Raw genomic sequence first — 21,939 nt, 5'->3', positions numbered from 1 at the left:
CTGTCAAGTCCAGTATAGATGTTGCAATACGGGCCAACAAGTAAATATCTTCTATCTGTTTACAAAATGGGTACTGGAATAGCATTTCTAAATCTTTGACTAGTTTATATCCCAGAACCTTAAAAACAAAAAGGTATGATAAAATGCTTGCTTAAGATTCCTTTTATTTTTAAACAGCCTTGCCCACCCTGTTTTTATGGGTTATTTAAGCAATGGCAGTGAAAAAACTTGAATAGGATGGCTTATAAAGGTGTGAATTATATTTTATGAATAATTTCCAGATGTGATGTTTCAGATATATAGACTCCTCTATGGGAAGCTATATACAGAAACAACATGGATCTTACAATTTTATCAGGACAATGCAAGTAGATTTCAGCAAGGTTGGTTCCAACTCATCTGTGATAAATGAGAAGATAAGGCAATCAGTGCACACCATGACACTCTGTGCAGCTAGTTAGGCACACTTCAGAACTATTCAGGTGTGCTCACAAAGCTTATGAGTCTTGCATGGGGGGTGTCTCAATATAAATACATCCTTCATGGTGGCCACTAGTAATGCAGGAATTGCCTCTGTAAGACTTAACCCAGGTCAGATATAAATAATAGATGTTAAGAGTTAGTTCTGGTACTGGGGCTGTGTTCCAGGCAGTGCATTTCAGTTGGGTCAAAAGAATTTATTTTCCCTTATTTTCTTGCATAGTTCCTCTGCTTGAAAAATGCCTGCAAAATTCCATCACACCTTTGCGGGGACCAGTTTGGGTCTCTAAGGGAGAAGGTTTCAGCCCCTCAGGAGCTAAGATGTACATCCAAGGAGTTCTTTTGGCCTTGTACCAACGACTAAAGTCTGCAAAAAAATATTATACACAGGTGAGTCATCCCTTTTTAAAAATGGCTTTATTATGTGTTTTAAAATGTACGTGGTTGTATAGAGGCAATGATTGGCATTGTGTCATAAAAAAACTGTGACATGTATTTTGTGAACTCAGTACCCGTTAGGGAGCCAAAATGCTTCTTCTGTAATCTCAAAGCCAACAATAATGGGGCTAATTGTATCTGTCTTTTGGTATGGGATGTCATATGTCTCATCTTTTCTTGCTGCATACTGTGCAAAGCGAAGGCAACTCCTTATGTGGAATTTCTATAGACTGTTACTTTAAGCAAGAAAATGAATAGCTCCTAAATCATTTGAAGGTTTAAATGCTCAGCCTTCTTTTTTCTTTTCTTTTCTTTCTTTCTTTCTTTTTTTTTTTCAGTATGAAATCAGAATGGCTATTGTAGAAGTTGGGCTAAAATATAAACCAATCGCATTCTGGGAAAAGAAATTGTGAATTAACTTCTTGTCAAGACTAACTCACTTCATTTATGCTTATTTAACTTGTATGTTTGGAGAGTAAAGAAATAGAACTAATATATTTGAATCTGGTTAAACTTAATTTTGTCCTTTAATTTCTAAGTATCCTTTCCATAACTGTGAGTGGGTGTGTGTATGTGTGTGTGTAAAGACTTTGATATTTTTAGAACTATTTATAGGGACTTTGATTTATCTTAAAGTGGAACTAACATTGCAAAGCGGAATGATTGATGGCCATTTTTAAAATAAAAATGGAGTTGCCACATTTTTAGAATCCCCTCTGCACTTGGTCTTAAGAAGTTAAGCATATATTTTACCATCTTAAATGAAGTCTAGGTTTTACATTTCTAACTATGAGGAACTGGGCTCATTATCTCAGGCCACAGACCATTGAAAAATGAATATTTTGAAAGCATCACGCTATTATTCTCTGTGTGCTGGGGGGAGGGGAGGTAAGAATGGGATGTGGTCTCAGTGTTCACACAGCACCTCCTGCTGTCTGGTTTGGAAAAGGACAATTTGTATTGATGAAATTCTTGAACGAGGTATCCAGAATTAGCAAGAAATATCTTCCCATGAGAAACTTTTATTCTCAAAATGTGATTATCTGCTTAGTTAATTAATTTTAGTGGGCCCAGAAATGGGATTAATAATTATTATAGATAAGCCTATTTATAATAATAAATATGAAAAAATACAAATCTACACTTATTTTTAAAAGTTTTTATTAAGCCAGTATCATATATAAAAACTGGTACAAATATATTTTATTATAATTTCAGTCAAATTATTTAAATTGAAATATATTTAGCTTTTAAGATACAATGATATTATAAAACAGATTATGACCAGTTTAATTATCATAATTTATTTGGTATTAAATGGTTTGATTCTACTTATTAGACAGTTTAAAATTATTTGATGTTTAAAAAAGAGATCATTCTCCAGTACAAGGAAAACCCTGCTTAAATCAAATCTTAAAAAACTTAAACATTTTCTAAGTTTTATTAAAAGTGAATATGTTAGAGATAAGAAACTGCTCAGAAAGTAGTTAAGGCTTGTGTTTTTTCTTCCATTGTCCTAAGCATGTAAAATTGAAATAGATATATAGTTGTACTAGATTGAAAAGAGTTCTGTGTATTGTGAAAAAAGAAGGTGTTTCAAGAATTGCTTCCTGCTTTGATTTTAAAGGTTTCTTTAGGACTCAAAATTGATGAAAAATATATTTTGAACAAAATATGAACAATAATTAACATTTTTAAAAAGCATCTTTGAAGTCATCTAGATCATCAACACTCTGCCAAATTTGGGAATATTTAAAAACCTAGGCTTTTTGCCATTCCTAACTAAACCTTTTACTTTGGCTAAGTTGTAATAACTTAAATCTTTGCACTCAGCAGCTTTAATGTGATACTTATTTAGGTTTTATTTTAAAATATAAACATGAAGAAAAAGAAATAGAAGTTTACCTGTTATGCATTTCCATGCAAATTACTATTTCTTTTAAATATGCTCAATTCTATGTATTCTTGAGTCTCTTTTGTATTGTTATATCATGATTTAATTTAAAATTATTTGCAATGTTTAGATAAGTCACTGTAGCGATACCATTGTCAGATCATCAGTGGCTAAGTGTTAAGCCTGGCAATCGCTTTAATGTGAGTAGGACTTCTTAGCAAATATCCTTCTTAGCACTAATGAAATTTATTTGAACTGCATTTACTTCATTTGACCTTAGGGATAGCCTTTTCTATTTAGTTTTATATAAGATCATGTTAAGGAATCATTAGATAGGTAAAATGGAGATGGGTGATGATTCCTATTTAACAAATCTAAGCTTATAAATTCTAGAATTAAATGAATTCTTGATATTATTTCCATTGATTTCACTTCTGAGATAATATACAAAAACAATAATATTGTTTTGCTGGGCTTCTGTCAGAGGAAATTTCTTTAAATCTTTAAATTGGATGTTTTGGGATTCCCAAAGGGAATGTCTTTTAAATAATTTGATAAAATAGATCTAAAAGGAAAGTCAGAACTACTGGTTTTATGTTTATAGACTTACTCATTTTTCAATTTCTAACTTTAACTTGGCTATTATAGCATGCAACTGAATTAAGCCCACTACATTAGTGTGGTCTTAAATATATACTGATTCATGTATATAAAATGAGATATTATATTTAGGACAGCATAAAGTCACTTAGTCTTACATTTATCACATTTATTTCCTTAAAAGTGGAAACATCTTAGAAATTGCTCAGAGCTAAGCAGAATCTATTTAATTGGTAATCTTTGAAGTAGCATAAATGCATTCCTATGAAATGCAGTTAACACTTTCAGCGACAGGGCCTGTCCCATCTCATTAGCATTCTTGTTAAGTAGTGGTGCTGTTGGTGGGGGTGTTGAAGTAGGAATGCCATTGTGTCGAGTTCCAGTGTTTGGGGACAAACACTGCTGTGGAAGGAACGTGTGAAAAGGCCACAGTCCTGTCAGTGAATGAGGAAGGCTGTGCTTTCTGTGTGCTTCAAGCAGGGAAGCTGTCATTCATAGGCCTAACACAGCTAAACAGAGGCCAAAACACAAGCCTGCACTACCTTTTAAAATGATATTAGTGATTTTTAAACATGATCTTCTTTATTTATGATCCTACATAGAGCTTTTCGTTGCTGTCAGTAAACAAAATATATGTCAGTCTCTTCAGAAACACTGTAGAGATACATAAAAGGTCCATGGAACTGTGCCAGGAGGCTATATAATAATGATTTGGAATGACTGATCTTAAGTACAAACGTGATCTTTAGGAAACGTTCATTGCTGGAAATGTCTTCTCGGTTTTGATACTTCTTTGCATTTTTCCCCCCAACCAACAAAATTCCTGGGTACATTTAAATAATGAGTGCATTGCACTCTTTTAAAATAGTTTCTAAAAGAACTCATAAACATACAGCATAGCTTAACAGTTGTTATTCATTGCATCATTTTCCAAATTCAGAGAGAAACAAAGGAGATGAGTATCTAACTGTAATATCTTAACAACCACCATCTTAATTATGAAGAAAATCATAGTCTCTGTGGAATTTAAGATATGAAAAAATTTGAAGGAAATTTTTTATCTTGTTCCTTATTTTCAGCACTTTGGAAAGAAATGATCTTTGAAATTAAATTTTAGCTTGTTGATAACTTAAAAACAAGAAAAAAGAAAAATACACCCAAATATTTCTTAAACTCTTGGAGCATTTTCTAAATTTAAAACGAACAAACAAACAAACAAAAAACAACCTGACAATTTCTATTTAGGTCTGAAGCTGCAGGGAAGTGTTTTATTTCTGTAATTTTAATTTGGAAATATGTACTTGGGCTTTTTGTAATGGGCCCTTACTTAATGAAGTTTGTTGAAAACTATAATTTTCTCCCTGAGTGATTCAAGTTTTTTTGGTATATGGTCCTTTTGATTTATTAATATAAGCAAGATACTTTTAAAAATGCTATTATATGCTATTTCTAAATGTTCCATTTTTGGTGTGTTGGGTTTAAGAATCTCAGACACTAAGTCTCTATTTCAAAAATTGGGTTTCACTTTTTAGACTGGAATTGTACTATACCTTTATTGTACTCTAACTTTATTTATGTAATTAGATGAGGAAATGACCATCCAGCTTCAGCATATATTGGTTTTGCAGTTTAAAACTGAAATGTATTTTATTATTACATTAAACTAACCTCTACCAAAGCTCTAGATTTTGTTAAAAAATTTTCCTAAGTTAACATTGGTTCATTTTATCTATGTTCTTAATAAGTTTGATACTTAGATATCAAACCAATAATAATAATATAATTCTACTCAGGAAAGATTCAGTTCAAAATATGCTTGAATTACATTTAGTACTGACAGAATATGTTGATTGCAGAAAGTATTTTTAAAGGAATGTTAATATTTTAATTTTCCATAAAAGAAGTATTGAAAGTTTATCTTTTTATATCTTGTATCTTAGGTCAAAGTCATTTGTTGGTCTTAACACAACTGAAGGAGTAACTATTTCTATTCATTTTTTATATATACTTTATTTTTGGTATGCCAGCTGCTTTTCCTCCCTGTTTTATTGAGATATAATTGACATATAACATTATGTAAGTTTAAGGTGTAAAATATGATGCTTGGATACACTTAAATATTATAAAATGATTACCATAGTAGGGTTAGTTAATACCTCTATCATCTCACATCATTATCATTTCTTTTTTGTGGTGAGAACGTTCAAGATCTACTCTCTTAACAACTTTCAAGTATATAATATAGTATTGTTAGCTATAGTCACTTTCTGTACATTAGATCCCCATCTATATATACATTAAAAATTGGTCTGTTTCCTTGATTTAACCTTCATGGGGCAATACCCCAAATAGTTCAATTTTGAACTTCTTGATGTCTTTTGAAAGCTTGGGACAAAATTTATAATATATAAATATAACTTATTATTAAACACATTAAAATTGTGTTGCAGATGTTTCAAGTAGTTTGAAAACTACTTCTGAAGGTTCTGATAGGTAATGTTTTAGAATATTAGGTTGCTTGTAGATTTGAATGATGGTTGATTTTTTTTCTTTTCCTGAAACCAAGCTGCATTCTAGTTACTTGAAGTATTTTAAGAACCTTAAACTTGTGTCTTTTTCTAAGTGTCATGCTTTGAGCAGGCCTAACATCAGTTAAATGAAGTGAAAATTGCATTCTTGTCTTGATAGAGATGAAAATGGATTTCTGGTCATGAAATAGATGTAGTTGTCACTTTTTAAAAAAGGTGTCAGCAGTTTGCTTCAGTGAGTAAGGTGCCAATTCAGTATGGCAGTAAACTTGTGATCTGAGCAATCAATAAAATGCTTCAATAACTTCTGCTTCATTACACTTATAATAAGAGGCTATAGATCCGTGGCACATAAAATGTTGATAAAGAGGATATGTGGGGACTGACTGTGACAATTTTCTTGAAAGTACAGTAAGTGCAATATTGCCATCTAGAGTTTGTGCATAGGTAATTATTACAGAGAGGGACAAAAACCACGATGGGATGCAACAGGAAATGATATTGAAATACTGTTTATTTTCCATCATTTATCCATGACACATTTATCGTCGTGGAACATTTCATTTGACTTGTCGTAAAGCTGTTTAGGTCAGGAGAAAAATTTTTCCAATCTCTATTTTTCTCTAATTCTCTTAGAATTATATTACCAAATGTCAAATATGTATCTCTGGCTCAAATTTGAACTTTTTACCATGAAAGCTATTTATTAAATAACTCACTTTGGAAAAAAAAATTAGGCTTAGAGGTTTTCCTTTTTTTCCCTGGTAATTCAGTTATATAAAAACAGAGTTTTATTGACATCTCAATTGGATACCTTTCAATTCAAAATATTATCTTGATTAATATTAAACACGCCTTCAAGAAATAAGAGCCAAGTAAGAGCTCTTACTTAAAAAATGGTATTTTAAAATGATTATATAGGGAGATAGACTTTCCTGCTTATGTCATTATGAACATTTTAATGAAGAGTAAGTTCCACTTGGAGATTGAAAATATGTCTTCATCTTTAAATCACTAAAACACTTTAATCATCTAAAAACACTTTAAAAAGTATTAGTTATTACTTTTTTGATTAAGAGATTTTTTAACTTTTTAATATTTTTGGAATTAATTAATATGGAAAATACATTTTTAAACTAAGCATTATTGAGCTTTTTCTCCCTCTGAACTTGTGACTGAAAATGCAAATTGCATAAAAGAAAAATTTTAAAAATCTGCATTTACTGCATTACTTAATATAAAGTAAAATTAATATGGATATAGATGACTTACTAAGGAAAGTTAAGTAATCTGGAAAGGTTATTACCTTTATTCTTCCATTTATATCTTTTTCAATTTGTATAGATAGCTTTTATAAGTTTATAGACCTCAGCCTTCAGACTTTCCTGAGAACGATAATTTGGCATTAATGTAATAATGCATTTTTGTCCCTAATATCACACTGGTTAGGTACACATAGGTACATCTATGTGTGAATGATTTCTATAATTATAGAAAATGGAAATGATTCAATATATTAATTTATTTTCCTTTTTGGATCAAAGTTTTATTCTCAAACGTCCTAATATTATATTTTCTTTACGTATATTTAATTTAAGACAACTCTTTAGATGAGGGGCTCTTATTTTGAAATTTTTAATCATACTGAGTAGAAAATGTTGCATTTTAAAAACCTCCAAATAAGTATAGGATTGTTCTGGTAAAGTAAGTGAGAGTAGACCTGACAAATTTTCTTTAAATTACTCAACCACCTACAGGTATTCTTGCCTATGACTCTTTTGAAATGAGAATAAATTTTATAGAGTTACAGCAACAAAGTGAAAGAGTGTGTTTGATAGATTCCCTGAACAGTTTCAACACCCACAGGTATTATTTGTAAGAAAACAATCATGCCGAGTCTTCAGCTGGTTAGAGAGGGCACAGCATTCTATCTTCACCTGACATCCTATCTGTTCCGTCAACATCCTGGGCCCCCTGCCTGCCGCCCCCTCCTCCCAAAACAATAATGCTCACTGAGAGGTTTGTGTGAATGGACAAGAATATGAAATTTTCTTTTTCCCTTGGAGAACTAAAGCAGTATTGAAGGCATATTCCTAGGGGGAGGAAAACCAACTGTCTTGAGGATTGACTAGCATTTTCTATTTTCTATTCAAATTGATCAGTGTTGTCAGTGATTGTTAGTTAAGATCTTTGATTATTAAGTCTGACTACTGATTGATGAAAGGGAGACTCTTAGTGTAAATGTTTTGGAAATCATTGCCTTGCTTTATTTTATTAAGAGGCATATAGTGGTTTCCTCTCACCTGTTGTTAATAACATTAGCTTGAATAAATGTTAAATAAAACAATAAATTGCTGATTTTTAAATAATATAACTCATTATTTACAAATATTTTATATATGTAACAAAGATGCAAAGGAGTATTAACATTAATTTATCACTGTCTTCAGTCACATTTTTTCAAAGTAATTATGTCAGAAAAATCAATTTTACATAATTTCCAAAAAACAACCAGCATCCGGTTACATTTTTAAAAGATTTCAAGTTCCTAAATAAAGCGAATCATATACACAGATAAAGGATACAGCAAGAATCCATTTATCAACACTTACTATTCACTGGGAAGTAATTATTGAAAGCTTCAGAAAAGAGAATAATAGCATAAGTAAAAGATACTGGAAAGATCCTAGTCTTAAACCTTGGCAAGCCACAGGTGAGTTGTATCTTTTAGAGCTGTACTGCCCAATACGCTATTAAAACTTAATAGTGGTTCTTAAATTAATTAGTTATAATAAAATAAAATGAAAGAACTTAGTTCCTCAGTCTCACTATCCACATTTCAAATGCTCAATAGCTACATCATCATTGAAAATTCTACTGGACAGTGCTGTTCTACCAGAAAGAAATTTAGTTTGTATACACTAATTACACTTCTGGCATTGAATTTTACATTCAGTGACTAACAAAATAAAAAAGTCTCTTTTAATATGATATGGGTTTAAATCGGTGTTGAGTAGATAAGGTACTCTGGTCTTCATAAAACAAAATAAATTACATATATATGTATAAACCCACATAGGTCACAATCTATTTGTCATCTAACCACCAGATGGACACCTATAGGTGTTTTTTTTGAGGTTCACAGTATAATAAAGAAGAAATGTCAAAATAGGATTTAAAAACCATTGGATATATTTTATATGAATACACTTAAGATTAACTCTGTCAACAACCCCCCATGACATAAGTGTTCTATTTTTTATGTTAATTACTAAATTTATTAAAAATATTAATTCATAACCCACATAGGGAGCATGGTCTGGTTATTGGTCAAAAGTTTTATAACTGTCATTTTTGGTCAGTTCTGTCAATGTATCTTTTTGGCTGTATGTGTAACTTTACTTGGAGGTAAAGAAAAAGGCTAAATTTGTGACCCATTTTGAATGTGAGACTGAGGCTAATGGCCTTCTTCAACCTCAGAATTGGAGCATCTGAGATCCTGGAGTGGTTGAGGAGTGTGGATAGGGAATGAAAGTCACAGAGTTTGAAAAACATATGTTGGAGTTTACTCTAGGAAGTTTACTTTACCCAGATACGTGTTTCAAGTAAGCAAGTTTACACAAACACTATATAAGATATGCAAAAAAGTATTTTTAAAATACTTCAGAAAGTGCCACTCATAGTGCTAGTGAAAGTAAAAACTAAATTTGATTAAGGCCAAATAATTTGATTAAGGCCAAATAATTTGATTAAGGCCAAATAATTTAACCAATCTTTTAGGTAACACTCAGCATTTTGGATAAAGAGGCTCAGATGCTCATATTTCTGCCCTTCTGTTTTTCCTCCAAGAAGGCATCTGGTTTATAGGGGGAAGAGGAGCTTAAGTCAACTGGAGTCGTTCCTCTGCAGATTCACAAAGAGCATGAGAGTGTTTTTTTTTTTTTAAACTTTATTTATTTATTTATTTATTTATTTGAGAGACAGAGAGAAGTGGGGGGAGAGGTAGACGAGCAGAAAGAAGCAGGCTCCCTGCTGAGCAGGGAGCCTGCCACAGGGCTCGATCCCAGGACACCAGGATCATCACCTGAGCCAAAGGCAGATGCTTAACCAACTGAGCCACCCAGGCGCCCTAGGAGGAGTAGTTTTAAGGAATAAATGACCAGATTCTCAACTTTCAAGTGTACTTTTTACTAAAATTCTTCTGTCTGTGAATGTGCCTGCAGTGGGGGTATATGCCACTTCTCCTTTCCCATCTTCTATTATTCTTAGGCAAAGCATACCTCTCCCTCATCCCGAATCTACTGCAGTGCTTCACCCTGGAGTATAAAAACCTACAGGACATCAAAGGGACATTTTGAAATTTTGGTGCCATAAATTTCTTCCAGGGGCTCTGAACCTTTCCTTGTTATTTTTTAGGTGTTTCTGTTAAGAAAGAAATGGGATAGAAAGATGAAGCTGAGGAGAAAAGGGAACATATAAGCCTTCTGATTAAGAGCTTTTCCATATATTTTGAAAAATGGATGATGGTTGATATAAAATTGTACTGATGCTTAATCTCACTGGATAGATTTAAAAGAAAAATGTATTTTTATTTAGTAATGCCAATATTTATAATATGCTGGAAAAGACATCTTTGCAACTGTTTTTAAGCTAGCAATAAAACATTTCCAATGGCAACTTAAAATGTTGATACAGGTTTCTAAGTGAGGGGTACATAGCTTTCTAAACTTTTTAAGGTAGTATGTGAGTGAAATATTTTAGACTCTTCACTGTGCCAGGGAAGCAAAGTAGTCCTTTGAGCCATGTGGTCTCCAACTGTTGAGGTATCACTGGTCTTGTTGCTGAGATTTGCAGCGGGTATAACTCCTGATCTGCTCTCTGCTTGGTCAGGAGTGCTCCCTGGAAGCTTTTGCATTAGTTTGGCTCTCACTGAGTTTCTGCCACATTCTTAATCTTGCCCAAGGCCTAACCAGGTCACCCTAACAGCCTCTGCAGTGCAGTCAATGTGGGCATTTTGGTCCTTAAATATTGTGGCACTTCAATACCTTTTAGTTACCCAGTAGCTATGTGAGAATTTATAGGTCTTATACATTCCCCAAATGAAAATAACTCAAGAAAGCGAGGTGATGACCCTCTTTCTGCCTCCTACGTACTATTCCACTGCATTTACTCTGTGGCTGCATCCCCCTCACTTCTGCTGAAGATTGGTGAAAGGGGACAGCCTCAATACAGTCATCTCCCAGAATATAAAATGAGAATCCAGATGGAAGCCCTTTGCCCTTAGTCTTCTCAACTTATCTAACACACCTGCTTCTCTCTAAGCTTGGAGATAGTAGACCAAACCTCAGCTCTCCCTCCACACACTGCCCCCAGCCACCCAGGCCCACACCACATCTTTCTCATTTTTCTTACAGTTCCTTGAGATGAGAAGAGATGAACTTTGAGCTTTTTACTACCTCTGCATTGGTAGCTTTTGAACTTCTTTGATTGAAATCCATAGTAAAAAATACATTTCATATCATAATTCACAGAAGAAAAAATATACTTTACAATTCAATATTATATACATATCTCTCCACATATGTACATAAAACAAAAATTTTTCAAAACAGGATTTAACCTTACTACAGTGAGGCCCTCTTCAAATGCTGGCGTGGACCCACTAAATTGATTTCACAGCCCGTTGGCATATTGTATAAGGCCTGTATTTCATCCTGTACATCCTTAACATGGCTTTTGTAATTCAAAAATTTCTTCAGTATTCTATTATTAAAATTTTCAAACATACAGAAATGTCAAAAGAATTTTACAGTGAATGTACATGTACCTACCACCTAGAATCTAGAATTAACATTTTACTACATTTGTTTTATCAAATGGTATCCATCTATCCATCTTTCCATCCATTGAGGAAATAAGCATTTTCTAAGTAAGTTTCAAACATCATATACATTTTTTCCTCTTTCTTTCCTCCTCCTCCTTCCTCTACTTTTACAAGCTGGCATATGTTGTGATTGTTTTGTACCTGGGATGTACTCTGTTGTTAAGTATTTTGAATACTACTATGAACCAGAGGTAGAATAGAAACACAAGCTGTGAGCAGAACTAAAGCCACAGGCCTGCTGGGCTCCTGGTTGGAAGTAATCTGTGGTGCCTAACTGAAGGATACTGTGTGAAGGCAGGGACAGGAGTTTGCAATCCTTCCAACCCCAATCTTGGTGTAGCTCAGGAAAGCTGGCTGAAAAAATTTGCAGACCTACTGACAGGACTAATGGATTTATAGAGACCTCTGGGCCTATTGAGTGAAGGGGAAGCACAAAGAGAAGGTTTGATTTCTTAGAGCTGAGCCAGCCACCTACTGATTCTGTGACCAGATGTGTACTATCCATAATAGCTTCAGAAAGTAGGCCCAGCAAACAAGGTTTTAGGACTTTAGGAGTACTCAAGGAGATTTAATTAAGAAAGGTTAAACTTCAGGGGGCCTCTGGGTGGCTCAGTCATTAAGCATCTGTCTTTGGCTCAGGTTATGAACCCAGGGTCCTGGAATCGAGCCCCACATTGGGCTCCCTGCTGCGCGGGAAGCCTGCTTCTCCCTCTTCCTCTCCCTCTCCCCCTGTTTGTGTCCCCTCTCTCGCTGTGTCTCTCTCTGTCAAATAAATAAATGAAATCTTTAAAAAAAAAGGTTAAACTTCAGTAAGAAAAGAAGTGAACTCACAAGGAAGACAACAAATTCAAGAAACAATGGTGACCATATAAATTGATAAAATATGTTGGTGAGTTTAACTATTGACTATAAAAGGTTTTTTGTTGTTGATTGTAAGATAACATCCATCAGAGACATTCCAATTTAAGAAGTTGAAATATGAAAAAAAGTGTGTTCTTTATAGAAAAAATGGTTTAAGTTACCTAGGAATAAATCCAACAAAAGATATATAAAACTTTTATGAAAAAAACCTATAAAACATTTTCAGATATAAAATATGGAATGGATAAGCAGAGATATATTAAGTTCTAAGTAAGAAGTCTATATCTCATAAGGATATAAATTCTCCCTTATATTGATCTATAAATTCAATGAAATTCCACTCAGAATCCAACCATATTGTCCATGGAACTTGGTAAATTTGGGAAAGCCAAGAACAAATAATTGCTACCACAATTTTGAAGAACTGTCCTATCAGTAACGAGGAATTATTAGAAAGTCAAAATCATTATGGTAGTATTCATTCATCAATACCATTACTGTGGTATTACTGCAGAGATAGGCACATAAATCAATGGAAGTTAATAAAAGGTACAGAAATGAATCCATGTATATTTGAAATATGAGAAAGATGGCTTTATAAATTATGAAGAAAGAGTAGATAATTTGATAAATATTACTGGACATCTCTGCTTATTTAGGTTATATTGTATATCAAATATTTTGTCAACTAATGTTTTTCTGCAGTATTGACATTTTCATATACATATTTTGTCTGTTAATATAGTGAATTACATTGATTTTTTTTTTTTTTTAAGAGAGAGAGAGGAGTGGGGAGGGGCAGAGGGAGAGGGAGGCTCCATTCCCAGCGTGGAGCCTGACCCAGGGCTCAATCTCATGACCCTGGGATCATGACCTGAGCTGAAATCAAGAGTTGGATGCTTAACTGACTGAGCCACTCAGGTGCCCCACATTGATTCATTTTCAAATGTTAAACTAAATTCACTTTCCTGGGATAAACCCTACTTGATTGTGAAGTATTATCCTCTTTATATACATTATTTGAACTGATTTATTAAACTGCTATTAATGATTTTTGTGTCTATGAGCATAAGTGGTATTGGCCAATAGTTTCTTTTTCTTTTGTTGTCTTTGTTAGTTTTGTTATTAGGGTAATGCTGGTCTCATAAAATGAGTTGAGAAGTATTTTTTCCTCTTGTTTTCCAAGTTGGTTTACTACCCATATTATTTCTTTTTTTTTTTTAAAGATTTTATTTATTTATTTGACAGAGAGAGACACAGCGAGAGAGGGAACACAAGCAGGTGGAGTGGGAGAGGGAGAAGCAGGCTTCCCACAGAGCAGGGAGCCTGATGTGGGGCTCGATCCCAGGACCCCGGGATCATGACCTGAGCCTAAGGCAGACACTTAATGACTGAGCCGCCCAGGCGCCCCTACTACCCATATTATTTCTTAAGTGTTTGGTAAAATTCATCAGTAAAGTCATCTGAATCTGGAATTTTCTTTGTTGAGATGGTGGTTAATTAGGAATTAAATTTCTTTATTAGAAACATAATTTGTATAATTTTAATTCTGAGATTGTTTTATAGCTCAGAATATATTGTCTAAATGAATGTTCTATGTATGTTCTGCTTTGTTGGTTAGAGTGTTCCATAAATGTCAGTGTGCACTCCTTGATAGTATTGTTCAAGCCTTCTATTACCCTTGCTGTAATTGTGAATTTGTATATTTCTCCTTTCAGTTCTTTCAGTGTTTTCTCCTATATTTTGAAGTTCTGTTAGTGGAGCCATTAACATTTAGAATTGTTGGGGCGCCTGGCTGGCTTAGTAGAGCGTATGACTCTTGATTTTGGGGTTTTAAGTTCAAGCCCCATGTTGGGTGTAGAGATTACTTAAAAATAAAATCTTAAAAAAACATTTAGGGACTCCTGGGTGGCTCAGTTGGTTAAGCATCTGCCTTTGGCTCAGATCATGATCCCAGTGTCCTGGGATTGAGTCCTGCATCAGTCTCCTTGCTCAGTGGGAAGCCTGCTTCTCTCCCCTGCTCCCCCTGCTTGTGCTCTCTCTCACTTTCTCTGACAAATAAATAAATAAAATCTTAAAAAAACATTTAGAATTGTTATATTTTCTTTTTTTATGTTACTTTATTTTTTAAAATTTTATTTAAATTCAATTAACATGTAGTATATTATTCATTTCAGAGATAGAGGTCAGTGATTCATCAGTTGCATATAACACTCAGTGCTCATTACATCACATGCCCTCCTTAATGCCCATCACCAGGATAACCTATCCCCCCACCCACCTCCCCTCTAGCAACCCTCAGTTTGTTTCCTATAGTTAAGAGTCTCTTATGGATTGTCTCCCTCTTGATTTCATCTTATTTTATTTTCCCCTCCCTTCCCCTAATCCTCTGTTTTGTTTCTTAAATTCTACATATAAATAAAATCATATGATGTCTTTCTCTGATTGACTTATTTCACTTAGCATAATACCCTCTAGTTCCATCCACGTCATTGCAAATGGTAAGATTTCATTTTTTGACGACTGAGTAATATTCCATTATATATATATATATATATACCATATCTTCTTTATCCATTCATCAGTTTATGGACATCTGGGCTCTTTTCATACTGTGGCTATTGTGGGCATTGCTGCTATTAGAATTGTTATATTTTCTTGATGCACTGACTTTTTTTTTTTAAGATTTTGTTTATTTATTCATGAGAGACAGAAGGGGAGAGAGAGAGGGAGAGAGAGAGAGAGAGAAGCAGAGGGAGAAGCAGGCTCCCAAGGAGCAGGGAGCCCGATGCGGGACTCAATCCCAGGAACCTGGGATCATGACCTGAGCCGAAGGCAGACGCTTAACCATCTGAGCCACCCAGGCACCCTGGATGCACTGATTTTTTAAAATCATTATTGTTTCTCTTTATTACTGCTAATAGCCTTTGTTCAGAAGTCTACTTAGTTTTATATTAATATAACTGCTGCAGTTTTTCACTGTGTTATCATAAGATATTGTTTTTGATCCTTTTACTTTTAACCTATTGTGTCTTTATATTTAAAGTGTGTTTCTTCTAAAAAGAATATATTTGTCTAATATATGTAGAAGCAAAATTGTAAAATGAGTATGCACATTTTTGTCAATTATTGTCCATTTTTTTAAATGTTTTATTTACTTATTCATGAGAGAGAGAGAGAGAGAGGCAGAGGCAGAGGGAGAAGCAGCCTCCCCACCTAGCAGGGAGCCCGATGCAGGACTCGATCTCAGGACCCTGGGGTCATGACCTGAGCCGAACAGACGCTTAACCATCTAAGTCACCCAGGTGCCCCAATTATTGTCCATTTTTACATTACATGGCTATTATGTCAGTTTACACTTTCATCAGCAGTTTATAAGATTCCCATTTCTCCTCATTTTTACCACAGAGGCATACCTTCTGTGACATATTAATCCAATAATAGTGATACTTTTGAGCAATGCTAAGGGAGCTAATTATGCTTATGCCATATTGTATGCGATGATTAATTTAAAAAATTGTTTTTAAAGATTTTATTTATTTATTTGAGGGACAGAGTGAGTACAAGCGGGGTTAAGAGCAGAGGGAGAGGGAGCAGACTCTCCTGCTGAGCAGGGAGCCCGATGTGGGGCTCGATCCCAGGACTCTGAGATCATGACCTGGGCCGAAGGCAGACGCTTAACCCACTGAACCACCCAGGTGCCCCTATGATGTTTAATTTTATGTGTCAATCTGACTGAGCTAAAGAAGGCTCAGTTAGCTGGTAAAACGTTATTTCCAGTTGTCTCTGAGGGTGTTTCCAGGGGAAAGTAGCTTTTAATCGGTAGACTGAATAAAGAAGATTGCCCTCACCAGTGTAGGTGGGCATTATTTAATCCACTGAAGGCTTGAAAAGAACAAAAAGACAGAAGGGCAAATTTACTCTCTTGCTTAAGTTAGGATATTCATCTTCTCTTTCTGTGGAACATCATTGCTCCTGGTTCTCTTGACTGTACGACTCAGATTGGGATTTATACCATTGGCTTCTCTGGTTCTCAGGCCTTCTGGTTCGGACCGGAACCGCCATAAACTTCCCTGGACCTCCAACTTACAGATGGCAGATCATAGGATTTCTCAGCCTTGATAATGATGCGAATCAATCCTCCTGATAAATCTCTTGCTATCTACCTATATATATTCTATTGGTTCTGTTTCTCTGGTGAACCCTGACTAATACACTGTACTTAATAACCATTCTCCTATTGTAATACAATTACATTTTTTTCTTTTCCTGCAATAAAATTCTTTGTAATTATTTACTTAGGATAATGTCTAGAATGAAAATTATTGTCTAAGTTTATAAGTATATAAAGCTCTTGATAAGTTTTTCAGAAGGGTTGTATCAATGTAACTATTTCAGGATCTGGAATTAATATTTTAATATTTGATAATTTAATATTTACATATGTTATTATTTTTATTAGCACTTACTGTATTGCTCTTGAGGTGAAACATTTCCATGTATCTGTTAATTGAATGTCTTCTTACTCAAATGGTCCTTTGTACATTCAAAATAGATTTTAAACATTAACTTAAAAATCATATTTGTAGAGGGGTGCCTGGCTGGCTTAGTCAGTAGAGCATGGGACTTTTGATCTTGGGGTTATGAGTTCAAGCCCCACGTTGGGTGTAAAGCTTACTTAAAAAAATCATACTTGTGTAGAATCTCTAAAATGTTATACTTGTCTTCCATAAAATTTTAATACAAAATACAAAATGTAATTATAATATGTTGCATTGGATTTGAAAAACAAATATCAGAAATTACAAGTCTCTAGGACTAGACTGCAGTACAGTCTTTAGTCTTGTTAGGTTAATTTAACAATACTGCTTTGTTCAAAACCATTTGTAATTTACCTTAATTGTATTTGTTTGAATATCCTAAATGGCAACATTTTCATCTTTGATTTTAATTTTTTTTAAGATTTTATTTATTTATTTGTCAGAGAGCGAGAGAGAGAAAGAGAGTACAAACAGAGGGAGCAGCAGGCAGAGGGAGAAGCAGGCTTCCCACTGAGCAAGGAGACTGATGCGGGACTTGATCCCAGGACTTTGGGATCATGACCTGAAGTGAAGGCAGACCCTTAACCAACTGAGCCACCCAGGCACGCCAACATTTTCATCTTTGTATGTTGAATTTAAATTTTTAGAAATACAAAAAGTAATTTTTGTCAAATTTGGCAAAAAACTTAGTGTTAAGTATCAGAAATTGTTTCATCAAGAACATACTATGAGGATAAGAATTTTCATTAGGAGTTAATATCTAGATAAATATTGTCCATTGTATGTTTCAGAGAACCTTCCAAATGTGTCAGCAATTATATATAAGAATCCTTACTGAGTGTCTTATCTGTGGTATGAATTTTGTATGAATATGTCATTTGTGTCAAGGAAATTAAATTATTTTCAATTGTGATTTTGAAATGGGCTTAGAATATAGGAATAGTGGTATCAAATTTTTACTCCTGTTCACTCAAAGTTCATGGCATATCTTTATAGCAACTTTTTCATTCTCTGGCTAAGCCAATGTATTATACTGTTTATAATATATATAGATTATACATAAATATATATATTATACTGTTTAAGAACATGGGTGCTGAGGTCAGATTTTCTGGATTCAAGTCTAAGCTATACTGGTTAACCAGCTTTGTGTCTTTTGCAAGTTAGTTAACCCCTGTTTTTCAGTTTTCTCATCAGTAAAAAGGGGATAATAATAGGGCCCTTGTGAGATAATACTTGCAAACACCTAAAAAAATGAGATAATACTTAAAAATAGTAATATTTATGTGTTTAGAACAGTGACTGGCACATGGAAACACTTATGTTTGCTATTATTATTTTCAATTCAATTTTTAAAATTTTAATTTCAGTAGCTGCAATTATTGCTATTACTAATTATCTCTCTTTTCTCACATTCAGGCGGTTGCCACCTTTGTAAAACAGTGCCTTTTTCTTAGTTGTCACTCAATATGCACTTATTGATAAGCTAATGAAAGAGTAAAAACTCTTGTTCAAATTTTCTCTTAGAATAAATTAAATTCTTTGACTAACTTTAACTCTTTAGTAAACTTTCTTTCAATTATATATTTGGATATTTGGATACACTAAATATACCTTCAACAACGTCTTGAGGTAAGTGGTTTCCAAGCCTGACAGCATTAGAATCACATAGGCCTGACCTCTGCTCAATTCATATTCAGCCAATCTGAGGGAGAACCAGGAGTCTAGTTTATTAAACATGCTCTACAGATGATTCTGATACTCAGCTAGTTTGAAGTATCATGAGAATCTTTTCTACTTTCTTGAAAACCTTTTTGAGTTCAGTTAAAAAAAATCTTGCTGATGTGTTTATCCCCTCTAGTTTCTTTTAACTGGTTATGTATTGTTTTGCAAATTTAATTTCACATACAATTTTTTAAAATCTAAATTTATTCCAAAATGTTTATTCTAAATTTTTTTAATGCAAAGTTTGTTTGTTTGTTTTTTTTTACTCTAAAAATCATTTGTTTCTAATGTGGGCTGTGTGTGCATGCGTATGTGTGCGCGCGCGTGCGCATATGCCTGTGTGGATTTCTTTAGCACCATCTGAGGCCTAGGGGCTGGCCAGCCTTTGGAGCACTGTTGCTCCAGGTTAAAGCTTGTTTAGACTTGTCCTTGCTGTGATCATCCCCTCCCTGCTTCTTTAAGCCATGCATGAGAATCAGCCTCATTACTTTAAAATGGTTCCTCAGAAGCTCAGGAAATTCTACTGTCCAATTTCAGCAAAATTATCTATCTACCAAATTTTACAGAAAATTCTGGATCTTGCCACAGAATTGGGATATTTTCCAGTTTTGATGCACAACAAATATACCAATTGATGGGAGTGAGGGAAGGAGGATGAAAGTGGAAAGCTTTATGTTGAAAGTCAGAATATAGGTTTGAAGTACTTCTATCAATTTTATTAATGTTATTCCAAGTTAGACTGTGAATTTTTAATCCTTTCTAACCTATCACTTGTTTGACATTTAGTTGTTACATCTTATTGTGACCCTTTTTTTTCTTTTTCTGAAAGTACATTTGTGCTGATATGATAAAAGATAGAACTCAGTTCTTGAAGCCCTCTGAAAATGTCATTGGACACTGGACAGTAAATATAGCCCAAATAACCTGATGTCAGGAAATATAAAAATCAAGGCAACCTTTTAATAACAATAACTTTAAAAAAAGTGATATCTGTTTAAGGAAAATAGTCTTTTGCTACATTTAGGTAGTAATTGGAAATTAGAAACAGAAAATAGGACTTGAAAAGGAAATCATTGCTTTAATCTTTTTCCTTTAAACATTTATCCGTAGACTATCAAGAGAAAAGCTTTTGGGGAAAAGAATAACAATGGTGATGATTATAGTATCTTATATTTTTGTACCAGTGTGTAAACCAATTGCATTAATTTCCTTGTGTTTTGGCTTTTGTGAGAACTGCAGTATGCATTAGAAATGCTGTCTCATTTCTCTTCCTATGTCCTTATTAACTAAAAATAATCTTTCTATAATTACACCTGTGTATTTTCTACTTTGGGGATCTTTTTATTATGACTGATTTTTTAAAGTAAAAGACTAAAAGATTAAAATGCAATATGAAAGCTTTCTATATTTAGTGGGAACATACTTTAGAGAGGAGGTATGTCTGCATCTGGTATTGCTGATATTTCTTTGAAATATGTAACATAGATTTTCAAATAATAGCCAATTGATAAATACAGGTTGAACACACAATCTTTGTTAGAAGATATGGACAGAAATGTAGAGTATTCATTATAAAAGTAACTATTTTTTAGTTGAATTCCACTTACATATTTTTCTAATAATTGTTTTCTACAAAAATGAAATGGTGTTACTTTAGTGATTTTTATTTTTTAAAGTTAGAAAGGAACACATGTATGGTACATATGTAAATCAAATGTTGGATCATTTATACAGTATGTGTTTTATTTCTTATTTTTAAAGTATCCTGTCTTCCAGTAAATTAATTCTTTAACAGAGTAGTTTCCGTGTACAATCATTGGAATGACACATGTAGAAGTGTCATTATTTTTCTCTGTAAGATGTAGTTTCTAGTGACAGCATCTGGATCTTTTCTACAGTTACTACTGGTTTTCTATTATATGTCTAACTTGCAGATGGATTATTTGTGGATTACTTTGTGCTATTCCTTTGTATACATGTATACTCAACCCATTTGTGATTTTATTCACTAAGATAAGTTTTCAAAAGTTACTTGAGTTGCTTAAAGCCCTTCACTTCAGAAAGTCTAAAAATTTGTCTTTTCATTATTTCCTTAAAATCATTTTGAAGTTCATATAATTCAGCTTGTATTTCTAGATAGATCTACTATTTTCCTTTTTTTTAAGATTTACATATTTATTTGAGAGAGAGAGTGAGTGGGGGGGTCAGAGGGAGAGGGAGACAAGCAGACTCCCTGCTGAGTGGGGAGCCCGAAGCAGGGCTCAATGCCAGGACCCCAAGATCATGACCTGAGCCAGAATCAAGAGTTGGACGCTCAACCGACTGAGCCACCAAGACACCCCATAGACCTATTTTCAAATGTGTAAATCAGCACAGACCCAAAGACATCTTACCCACTTTCTTTATCTTTGTAGAAATGAGAGTTGCTTGTTTTAGACACTTGTGTAAAATGTTAACATTTCAGTGTACCTCCCCATCTTTTTTTCTACACTCTCCCTTTCCTTGTTGCAGGCTCAATGAGGAAGAAGGGTTTTTCCTTATTGCCTTTCTCACCCCATTTATAATGTTTCTGAGAGAAATGTATTTTGAATCTTATGCTAATTATTAAAGGCATTTAGTGAAATAAAATCCACCAAAGATTGAGAATGAGTGGAATTATTTTACTGCTGGGCATGCAACAATCTGATTTATACTTTGGAAAGAACACTCTGGCCATGCTGAGAGTAGAAGCAGGAAACCCAATCAGCACAGAATCTAGGCTTGTACATGAGATTTAAGGGGGCGGGGGAATGGGATAGGTCTTTCAAAACTAAAAGCCACATACCATTTCTGTCCACTTGGGACAGTTAAGTCTTTGAGTGGCCAGCACTCACGGCACTCTTCTGGGCTTATCTAGAGATGAGTGCTGGGATGGCTGGAGGTGTTTCTGCTGCATGAAACATGAAGCAGTTGCCTTGGGATTATGGCATACAGCTGCCTTAGCTGATT

General features: G+C 34.0%; 1 protein-coding gene across 1 annotated transcript in view; it reads left to right on the top strand.

Moving 5' to 3' along the window:
• Nucleotides 1-21,939, top strand: part of DCDC1 (doublecortin domain containing 1) — a 468,564-nt gene that overhangs the window by 103,386 nt on the left and 343,239 nt on the right. The window contains exon 9 of the mRNA XM_027579679.2: nucleotides 704-870. Coding sequence (XP_027435480.2) covers nucleotides 704-870 — 167 coding nt within the window. The remainder of the gene's footprint in view (nucleotides 1-703; nucleotides 871-21,939) is intronic.

This window comes from Zalophus californianus, chromosome 11 (assembly GCF_009762305.2).
Source record: "Zalophus californianus isolate mZalCal1 chromosome 11, mZalCal1.pri.v2, whole genome shotgun sequence".
NCBI classification, from domain to species: domain Eukaryota; kingdom Metazoa; phylum Chordata; class Mammalia; order Carnivora; family Otariidae; genus Zalophus; species Zalophus californianus.
The sequence above is the reverse complement of the archived record's forward strand: the minus strand, read 5'-3'. Positions and strand labels throughout refer to the sequence as shown.